Genomic DNA, 12,874 nt, shown 5'->3' with positions numbered 1-12,874 from the left:
CGTGTTACACAACCTGAATACAGGCCCTGACTACTACGTGTTACACAACCTGAATACAGGCCCTGACTACTGCGTGTTACACAACCTGAATACAGGCCCTGACTACTATGTGTTACACAACCTGAATACAGGCCCTGACTACTACGTGTTACACAACCTGAATACAGGCCCTGACTACTACGTGTTACACAACCTGAATACAGGCCCTGACTACTACGTGTTACACAACCTGAATACAGGCCCTGACTACTACGTGTTACACAACCTGAATACAGGCCCTGACTACTACGTGTTACACAACCTTATGAATACAGGCCCTGAGTACTGCGTGTTACACAACCTTATGAATACAGGCCCTGACTACTGCGTGTTACACAACCTGAATACAGGCCCTGACTACTGCGTGTTACACAACCTTATGAATACAGGCCCTGACTACTATGTGTTACACAACCTTATGAATACAGGCCCTGACTACAACGTGTTACAGAACATGAATACAGGCCCTGACTACAACGTGTTACAGAACATGAACACAGGCCCTGACTACTAAGTGTTACACAACCTGAATACAGGCCCTGACTACTGCGTGTTACACAACCTTATGAATACAGACCCTGACTACTGTGTGTTACACAGCATGAATACAGGCCCTGACTACTGCGTGTTACACAACATGAATACATGCCCTGACTACTGCGTGTTACACAACCTTATGAATACAGGCCCTGACTACTGTGTGTTACACAACCTTATGAATACAGGCCCTGACTACTGCGTGTTACACAACCTTATGAATACAGGCCCTGACTACTGCGTGTTACACAACATGAATACAGGCCCTGATTACTGCGTGTTACACAACCTGAATACAGGCCCTGACTACTACGTGTTACACAACCTGAATACAGGCCCTGACTACTGCGTGTTACACAACCTGAATACAGGCCCTGACTACTACGTGTTACACAACATGAACACAGGCCCTGACTACTGCGTGTTACACAACATGAATACAGGCCCTGAGTACTGCGTGTTACACAACATGAATACAGGCCCTGAGTACTGCGTGTTACACAACATGAATACAGGCCCTGAGTACTGCATGTTACACAACCTGAATACAGGCCCTGACTACTACATGTTACACAACATGAATACAGGCCCTGAGTACTGCGTGTTACACAACATGAATACAGGCCCTGAGTACTGCGTGTTACACAACCTTATGAATACAGGCCCTGACTACTACGTGTTACACAACCTTATGAATACAGGCCCTGACTACTACGTGTTACACAACCTTATGAATACAGGCCCTGACTACTATGTGTTACACAACATGAATACAGGCCCTGACTACTACGTGTTACACAACCTTATGAATACAGGCCCTGAGTACTACGTGTTACACAACATGAATACAGGCCCTGACTACTACGTGTTACACAACCTTATGAATACAGGCCCTGACTACTACGTGTTACACAACCTTATGAATACAGGCCCTGACTACTACATGTTACACAACATGAATACAGGCCCTGAGTACTGCGTGTTACACAACATGAATACAGGCCCTGAGTACTGCGTGTTACACAACCTTATGAATACAGGCCCTGACTACTGCGTGTTACACAACATGAATACAGGCCCTGAGTACTGCGTGTTACACAACATGAATACAGGCCCTGAGTACTGCGTGTTACACAACCTTATGAATACAGGCCCTGACTACTACGTGTTACACAACCTTATGAATACAGGCCCTGACTACTACGTGTTACACAACATGAATACAGGCCCTGACTACTACGTGTTACACAACATGAATACAGGCCCTGACTACTACATGTTACACAACCTTATGAATACAGGCCCTGACTACTACGTGTTACACAACCTGAATACAGGCCCTAACTACTACGTGTTACACAACCTTATGAATACAGGCCCTGACTACTACGTGTTACACAACCTGAATACAGGCCCTGACTACTACGTGTTACACAACCTGAATACAGGCCCTGACTACTACGTGTTACACAACCTGAATACAGGCCCTGACTACTACGTGTTACACAACCTGAATACAGGCCCTGACTACTGCGTGTTACACAACCTGAATACAGGCCCTGACTACTGCGTGTTACACAACCTTATGAATACAGGCCCTGACTACTACGTGTTACACAACCTGAATACAGGCCCTGACTACTACGTGTTACACAACCTTATGAATACATGCCCTGACTACTGCGTGTTACACAACCTGAATACAGGCCCTGACTACTACGTGTTACACAACATGAATAAAGGCCCTGACTACTGCGTGTTACACAACCTGAATACAGGCCCTGACTACTGCGTGTTACATTTCAGCCTAGAGCAGTGACAGATTAGATGTGTACCTTTTTGCTTCAACACCAGGCTAGCCTGTCAGCAAGAGATCAGCATGTTGAAGGAACAGTCTCTCACACACACACACGTTACCTTGAAGAGTGTGACAGTGATTTCTACGTTTTCTGGTACAGGCCACACCACTACTCCTCGGTAGGGGTTCTTGATGCCTGGCTGCCAACTGTGAGCCTGGGGAGAGAGTGAGTGTTTATTTATTTTACCTTTTCTATTTTAACTATTTTCACAACATTGTATATAGCCATAATATTTTGTGAGTGTAATGTTTACAGTACATTTCTGATTATTTCTATTTTGTTTATTATCTATTTCACTTGCTTTGGCAATGTTAACATATGTTACTCATGTCAATAAAGCCATTTTAATTGAATTAAGAGAGAGACAGAGGGAGACCGAAAACACAACATATACACTTTAAAATCACAAAATATAACATCAAACATTTACACAGACAAAAACCCATGAAGGGTAGAGACCCAAACGGTTGCCAAGGTGCAGACCAACAGGTAAACTCTGAAGAAATATTATAGAAAGCTGTAGACTATACATCTCCAGTGATTTAGCCTACTTCCTACTTCCTACGACCAAGTCCAACTAAACAGCCTAAAGTGCTACCAAGACAAAACTAACAGTACAAACACACAACCACCACACACACCACACACCTTGGAGGATTTCCGTCGGCTCCTGCGCGTCCACACCACTACCAGCTTGTCTGGTTGCCTGGAAAAGAACAGAGGAAGGAGGAGGGATGAGAAGAGGACAGTGTGGAGGACGGATGAGAAGAGGACCGTGTGGAGGAAGGAGGAGGGATGAGAAGAGGACCGTGTGGAGGAAGGAGGAGGGATGAGAAGAGGACAGTGTGGAGGACAGAGGAGGGATGAGAAGAGGACCGTGTGGAGGACAGAGGAGGGATGAGAAGAGGACCGTGTGGAGGACGGATGAGAAGAGGACCGTGTGGAGGAAGGAGGAGGGATGAGGGATGAGAAGAGGACCGTGTGGAGGAAGGAGGAGGGATGAGAAGAGGACAGTGTGGAGGACAGAGGAGGGATGAGAAGAGGACCGTGTGGAGGAAGGAGGAGGGATGAGAAGAGAACCGTGTGGAGGAAGGAGGAGGGATGAGAAGAGGACCGTGTGGAGGACAGAGGAGGGATGAGAAGAGGACCGTGTGGAGGACAGAGGAGGGATGAGAAGAGGACAGTGTGGAGGAAGGAGGAGGGATGAGAAGAGGACAGTGTTGAGGACAGAGGAGGGATGAGAAGAGGACAGTGTGGAGGAAGGAGGAGGGATGAGAAGAGGACAGTGTGGAGGAAGGAGAAGAGGACCGTGTGGAGGAAGGAGGAGGGATGAGAAGAGGACAGTGAGGAGGAAGGAGGAGGGATGAGAAGAGGACAGTGTGGAGGAAGGAGAAGAGGACAGTGTGGAGGAAGGAGGAGGGATGAGAAGAGGACAGTGAGGAGGAAGGAGGAGGGATGAGAAGAGGACAGTCTGGAGGACGGATGAGAAGAGGACCGTGTGGAGGAAGGAGGGATGAGAAGAGGACAGTGTGGAGGAAGGAGGAGGGATGAGAAGAGGACAGTGTGGAGGACAGAGGAGGGATGAGAAGAGGACCGTGTGGAGGACAGAGGAGGGATGAGAAGAGGACCGTGTGGAGGAAGGAGGAGGGATGAGAAGAGGACCGTGTGGAGGAAGGAGGAGGGATGAGAAGAGGACAGTGTGGAGGACAGAGGAGGGATGAGAAGAGGACAGTGTGGAGGAAGGAGGAGGGATGAGAAGAGGACCGTGTGGAGGAAGGAGGAGGGATGAGAAGAGGACAGTGTGGAGGACAGAGGAGGGATGAGAAGAGGACAGTGTGGAGGAAGGAGGAGGGATGAGAAGAGGACAGTGTGGAGGAAGGAGAAGAGGACCGTGTGGAGGACAGAGGAGGGATGAGAAGAGGACCGTGTGGAGGAAGGAGGACGGATGAGAAGAGGACCGTGTGGAGGAAGGAGGAGGGATGAGAAGAGGACCGTGTGGAGGAAGGAGGAGGGATGAGAAGAGGACAGTGTGGAGGAAGGAGGAGGGATGAGAAGAGGACAGTGTGGAGGAAGGAGAAGAGGACAGTGTGGAGGAAGGAGGAGGGATGAGAAGAGGACAGTGTGGAGGAAGGAGGAGGGATGAGAAGAGGACAGTCTGGAGGAGGGATGAGAAGAGGACAGTCTGGAGGAGGGATGAGAAGAGGACAGTCTGGAGATGATCACATCACAGATTACAGATTTAATAACGGAAAGAACACAAGTTTGACTTGTGTGTCCAGTAGCATCGTCTTTCCATGATTCAATCAATCAATGTGGGAGCACTTGTTGGCTGCTTTTCCTTCACTCTGCAGTCCAACTCATCCCAAACCATCTCAATTGGTTTGAGGTCTGGTGATTGTGGAGGCCAGATCATCTGATGCAGCACTCCATCACTCTCCTTCTTGGTCAAATAGCCCTAACACAGCCTGGGAGGTGTGTTTGTCCTGTTGAAACTGAAATGATAGTCCCACTAAGCCCAAACCAGATGGGATGGTGTATCGCTGCGAAACGCTGTGGTAACTATTCTGGTTAAGTGTGCCTTGAATTCTAAATAAATCATAGACAGTATCTCAAGGAAAGCACCACTACACCATCACACCTCCTCCTCCAGGCTTCACGCTGGGAAACACACATGCATTCACCTACTCGGTGTCTCACAAAGACACGGCAGTCTCCTCTGAACAGTTGATGTTGAGATGTGTCTGTTACTTAAACTCTGTGAAGCATTTATTTGGGCTGCAATTTCTGAGACTGGTAACTCTAATGAACTTATCCTCTGCAGCAGAAGTAACTCTGAGTCTCCCTTTCCTGTGACGGTCTTCGTGAGAGCCAGCTTCATCAGAGTGCTTGATGGTTTGAGCGACTGCACTTGAAAAAACGTTCAAAGTTCTTGAAATTTTTCGTATTGACTGACCTTCATGTCTTAAAGTAATGATGGACTGCCGTTTCTCTTTGCTTATTTGAGCTGTTCTTGCCATAATATGGACTTGGTCTTTTACCAAATAGGGCTATCTTCTGTATACCCCCCTACCTTGTCACAACAACTGATTGGCTCAAACACATTAACCTGTTGGGGCTAGGGGGCAGTATTTGCACGGCCGGATAAAAAAAACGTACCCGATTTAAACTGGTTACTACTCTTGCCCAGAAACGAGAATATGCATATAATTAGTAGATTTGGATAGAAAACACTCTAAAGTTTCTAAAACTGTTTGAATGGTGTCTGTGAGTATAACAGAACTCATATGGCAGGCCAAAACCTGAGAAGATTCCATACAGGAAGTGCCCTGTCTGACAATTTGTTGTCCTTCTGTGGCATCTCTATCGAAAATACAGCATCTCTGCTGTAACGTGACATTTTCTAAGGCTTCCATTGGCTCTCAGAAGGTGCCAGAAAGTGGAATGACGTCTCTCCAGTCTCTGGGCAAAAAACAGCAGGAGATTTTGTGAGGGGTCAGGCTGGGAACAGTGACACTGGAGATGCGCGCTCATGTGAATTCTCCATTTTTTTTCTTTCAGCCTTTGAATGAATACAACGTCGCCCGGTTGGAATATTATCGCTATTTTACAAGAAAAATAGCATAAAAATGGATTTTAAACAGCGTTTGACATGCTTCGAAGTACGGTAATGGAATATTTTGAATTTTTTTGTCACGAAATGCGCTCGCGCGTCACCCTTCGGATACTGACCTGAACGCACGAACAAAACGGAGGTATTTGAATATAACTATGGATTATTTGGAACCAAAACAACATTTGTTGTTGAAGTAGAAGTCCTGGGAGTGCATTCTGACGAAGAACAGCAAAGGTAATCCAATTTTTCTTATAGTAAATCTGAGTTTGGTGACGGCCAAACTTGGTGGGTGTCAAATTCGCTAGCCGTGATGGCCGGGCTATGTACTCAGAATATTGCAAAATGTGCTTTCCCCGAAAAGCTATTTTCAAATCTGACACCGCGATTGCATAAAGGAGTTCTGTATCTATAATTCTTAAAATAATTGTTATGTATTTTGTGAACGTTAATCGTGAGTAATTTAGTAAATTCACCGGAAGTTTGCGGTGGGTATGCTAGTTCTGAACATCACATGCTAATGTAAAAAGCTGTTTTTTGATATAAATATGAACTTGATTGAACAAAACATGCATGTATTGTATAACATAATGTCCTAGGAGTGTCATCTGATGAAGATCATCAAAGGTTAGTGCTGCATTTAGCTGTGGTTTTGGTTTTTGTGACATATATGCTTGCTTTGAAAATGTCTGTGATTATTTTTGGCAGGGTACTCTCCTGACATAATCTAATGTTTTGCTTTCGCTGTAAAGCCTTTTTGAAATCGGACAATGTGGTTAGATTAACGAGAGTCTTTAAAATGGTGTAAAATAGTCATATGTTTGAGAAATTGAAGTTAGAGCATTTTTGAGGTATTTGTATTTCACGCCACGCGATTCCACTGGCTGTTGACTAGGTGGGACTTGCCCAGGGAGGTTAAGGAAAGAAATTCCACAAATGTACTTTTAACAAGGCACACCTGTTAATTGAAATGCATTCCAGGTGACTGCCTCATGAAGCTGGTTGAGAGAATTCCAAGAGTGTGCAAAGGGTGGATACTTTGAAGAATCTCAAATATAAAATATATTTGGATTTGGTTACTACATGATTCCATGTGTTATTTCATAGTTTTGATGTCTTCACTATTATTCTACAATGTAGAAAATAGTAAAAATAAAGAAAAACCCTGGAATACTTAGGTGTGTCCAAACCGTCCACTGGTACTGTATATTTATAACATTTTGGGGTTCGGGCACCCCCCGCCTAAATTGTTTTGTGCAAAAACACAAAGAGTGTCCCTTGTGTGCACTTCCGGTAATACCATATACCAGCCTACTTTAAACGAGTCAATGAACAGGTATGATGGGTGTGTCTGTGTGTGGGGGCATACCTCAGGAGGAGTCTAGGGGGACTGAGAGAACAGACAGAGTGACAGAGAAATAAAAACAGAGAGAGAAAGAGAATAGGGCGACTGCAAGCGAAGGCCCCACATAGAGAAGCTATTGTCACAAGACAGAAGGCATGTCATATGAGAGAGAGAGAGAGAGAGAGAGAGGTCACGTCCGACCCCCAGGCTGTGCTGTACACAGTGTACAATTCTCACCATTCATCCTCTGACCATCCAACTACGATCGCTTGATTTCTAGATGAGTTTCTCTCATACTCCCTTAGAAGACCATCGCTTGAAAAGCAGCAATAGTACTGTTTGTCCATTTTGAGACACCGTAGCCAGTATACACTTCCTCAAAATAGTCAGAATTAATCTAGCTCAAGAAATCAGTCATTAATTGACGTTTTTGTCCAAGAGATCTTTACAATCATTTCGCTACACCTGCAATAACATCTGTTAAATATGTATATGACCAATAAAATTAGATCTGATGCAGTATTTTTTAATGAAAAAAATTGCATGAAAATGAGTCTCCACTCGTTGAATCACAACAATTACTTAATTGAAGCATCCCTACTGCAAAACACCAGCCTCAACGTCAACAGTGAAGAGGAGACTCTGGGATGCAGGCCTTCTTCTTCTGATTTTTAATGGAATATCTACATAGGCGTACACCAGTGTCAACATCAACAGTGAAGAGTCTTCTAGGCAGAGTTCCTCTGTCCACTGTCTGTGTTCTTTTGCCCATCTTAATCTTTTCTTTTTATTGGCCAGTCTGAGATATGGCTTTATCTTTGCAACTCTGCCTAGAAGGCCAGCATCCCAGAGTCGCCTCTTCACTGTTGACGTTGAGACCTGGTGTTTTGCGGGTACTATTTAATGAAGCTGCCAGTTGAGGACTTGTGAGGTATCTGTTTCTCAAAATAGACATTCTAGTGTACTTGTCCTCTTGCTCAGTTGTGCACCGGGGCCTCCCACTCTTTCTATTCTGGTTAGAGACAGTTTGCGCTGTTTATTCTGACTACATTAACAATGTCTACACTGCATTTCTGATCAATTTGATGTTATTTTAATGGATAAAAAATGTGCTTTTCTTTCAAAATCAAGGACATTTCTAAGTGACCCCAAACTTTTGAACAGTAGTGTATACACACACTGACCCTCATCACTAACACACACACTGACCCTCATCACTAATACACACACTGACCCTCATCACTAACACACACACTGACCCTCATCACTAATACACACACTGACCCTCATCACTAATACACACACTGACCCTCATCACTAACACACACACTGACCCTCATCACTAATACACACACACTGACCCTCATCACTAATACACACACTGAACCTCATCACTAATACACACACTGACCCTCATCACTAATACACACACACTGACCCTCATCACTAATACACACACTGACCCTCATCACTAATACACACACTGACCCTCATCACTAATACACACACACACACACACACACACACACACAGACCCTCATCACTAATACACACACACACTGACCCTCATCACTAATACACACACTGACCCTCATCACTAATACACACACACTGACCCTCATCACTAATACACACACACACTGACCCTCATCACTAATACACACACACTGACCCTCATCACTAATACACACACACACACACACACACACACACACACACACACACACACACACACACACACACACACACACACACACACACACTGACCCTCATCACTAATACACACACACACACACTGACCCTCATCACTAATACACACACACTGACCCTCATCACTAATACACACACTGAGCCTCATCACTAATACACACACTGAGCCTCATCACTAATACACACATACACACACTGACCCTCATCACTAGCACACACACTGACCCTCATCACTAACACACACACTGACCCTCATCACTAACACACACACTGACCCTCATCACTAATAAACACACTGAGCCTCATCACTAATACACACACACACACACTGACCCTCATCACTAATACACACACACACACACTGACCCTCATCACTAGCACACACACTGACCCTCATCACTAATACACACACTGACCCTCATCACTAATACACACACACACTGAGCCTCATCACTAATACACACACACACACACACACTGACCCTCATCACTAGCACACACACTGACCCTCATCCCTAATACACACACTGACCCTCATCACTAACACACACACTGAGCCTCATCACTAATACACACACTGACCCTCATCACTAATACACACACACTGACCCTCATCACTAATACACACACACTGACCCTCATCACTAACACACACACTGAGCCTCATCACTAATACACACACTGACCCTCATCACTAACACACACACTGAGCCTCATCACTAATACACACACTGAGCCTCATCACTAATACACACACTGAGCCTCATCACTAATACACACATACACACACTGACCCTCATCACTAGCACACACACTGACCCTCATCACTAACACACACACTGACCCTCATCACTAATACACACACACACACACACACACACACACACACACACACACACACACACACACACACACTGACCCTCATCACTAACACACACACTGACCCTCATCACTAATACACACACTGACCCTCATCACTAATACACACACACACACACACTGAGCCTCATCACTAATACACACACACACACACTGACCCTCATCACTAGCACACACACTGACCCTCATCACTAATACACACACTGACCCTCATCACTAATACACACACACACACACTGAGCCTCATCACTAATACACACACACACACACACTGACCCTCATCACTAATACACACACACACACACACTGACCCTCATCACTAGCACACACACTGACCCTCATCACTAACACACACACTGACCCTCATCACTAATACACACACACACACACACACACACACACACACACACACACACACACACACACACAGACCCTCATCACTAACACACACACTGACCCTCATCACTAATACACACACTGACCCTCATCACTAATACACACACACACACACACTGAGCCTCATCACTAATACACACACACACACACTGACCCTCATCACTAGCACACACACTGACCCTCATCACTAATACACACACTGACCCTCATCACTAATACACACACACACACACTGAGCCTCATCACTAATACACACACACACACACACTGACCCTCATCACTAATACACACACACACACACACTGACCCTCATCACTAATACACACACTGACCCTCATCACTAACACACACACTGACCCTCATCACTAATACACACACACTGACCCTCATCACTAACACACACACTGACCCTCATCACTAATACACACACACACTGACCCTCATCACTAATACACACACTGACCCTCATCACTAATACACACACACACTGACCCTCATCACTAATACACACACACACACACTGACCCTCATCACTAATACACACACACACACACTGACCCTCATCACTAATACACACACACTGACCCTCATCACTAACACACACACTGACCCTCATCACTAATACACACACACACTGACCCTCATCACTAATACACACACTGACCCTCATCACTAATACACACACACACTGACCCTCATCACTAATACACACACACACACACTGACCCTCATCACTAATACACACACACACACTGACCCTCATCACTAGCACACACACTGACCCTCATCACTAATACACACACTGACCCTCATCACTAATACACACACACACTGAGCCTCATCACTAATACACACACACACACACACACTGACCCTCATCACTAGCACACACACTGACCCTCATCCCTAATACACACACTGACCCTCATCACTAACACACACACTGAGCCTCATCACTAATACACACACTGACCCTCATCACTAATACACACACACTGACCCTCATCACTAATACACACACACTGACCCTCATCACTAACACACACACTGAGCCTCATCACTAATACACACACTGACCCTCATCACTAACACACACACTGAGCCTCATCACTAATACACACACTGAGCCTCATCACTAATACACACACTGAGCCTCATCACTAATACACACATACACACACTGACCCTCATCACTAGCACACACACTGACCCTCATCACTAACACACACACTGACCCTCATCACTAATACACACACACACACACACACACACACACACACACACACACACACACACACACACACACACACACTGACCCTCATCACTAACACACACACTGACCCTCATCACTAATACACACACTGACCCTCATCACTAATACACACACACACACACACTGAGCCTCATCACTAATACACACACACACACACTGACCCTCATCACTAGCACACACACTGACCCTCATCACTAATACACACACTGACCCTCATCACTAATACACACACACACACACTGAGCCTCATCACTAATACACACACACACACACACTGACCCTCATCACTAATACACACACACACACACACTGACCCTCATCACTAGCACACACACTGACCCTCATCACTAACACACACACTGACCCTCATCACTAATACACACACACACACACACACACACACACACACACACACACACACACACACACACACACACACACACACACTGACCCTCATCACTAACACACACACTGACCCTCATCACTAATACACACACTGACCCTCATCACTAATACACACACACACACACTGACCCTCATCACTAGCACACACACTGACCCTCATCACTAGCACACACACTGACCCTCATCACTAATACACACACTGACCCTCATCACTAATACACACACACACACACTGAGCCTCATCACTAATACACACACACACACACACTGACCCTCATCACTAATACACACACACACACACACTGACCCTCATCACTAATACACACACTGACCCTCATCACTAACACACACACTGACCCTCATCACTAATACACACACACTGACCCTCATCACTAACACACACACTGACCCTCATCACTAATACACACACACACTGACCCTCATCACTAATACACACACTGACCCTCATCACTAATACACACACACACTGACCCTCATCACTAATACACACACACACTGACCCTCATCACTAGCACACACACTGACCCTGATCACTAACACACACACACTGACCCTCATCACTAATACACACACTGACCCTCATCACTAATACACACACACACTGACCCTCATCACTAATACACACACACTGACCCTCATCACTAATACACACACTGACCCTCATCACTAATACACACACACTGACCCTCATCACTAATACACACACACTGACCCTCATCACTAATACACACACACTGACCCTCATCACTAGCACACACACTGACCCTCATCACTAATACACACACTGACCCTCATCACTA

At 45.4% G+C, this 12,874-nt stretch overlaps 1 protein-coding gene across 1 annotated transcript in view; it reads right to left on the bottom strand.

The window, feature by feature from the left end:
* Positions 1–12,874, bottom strand: part of LOC106592988 (EH domain-binding protein 1) — a 217,570-nt gene that overhangs the window by 181,892 nt on the left and 22,804 nt on the right. Inside the window, exons 3-4 of the mRNA XM_082972330.1 lie at positions 3,084–3,141; positions 2,494–2,589 (exon numbers count right to left, since the gene is read on the bottom strand). Of these exons, the coding sequence (XP_082828456.1) occupies positions 2,494–2,589; positions 3,084–3,141 (154 nt within the window). The remainder of the gene's footprint in view (positions 1–2,493; positions 2,590–3,083; positions 3,142–12,874) is intronic.

Source organism: Salmo salar, unplaced genomic scaffold (assembly GCF_965601325.2).
Source record: "Salmo salar unplaced genomic scaffold, fSalSal1 ptg000648l, whole genome shotgun sequence".
NCBI classification, from domain to species: domain Eukaryota; kingdom Metazoa; phylum Chordata; class Actinopteri; order Salmoniformes; family Salmonidae; genus Salmo; species Salmo salar.
The sequence above is the reverse complement of the archived record's forward strand: the minus strand, read 5'-3'. Positions and strand labels throughout refer to the sequence as shown.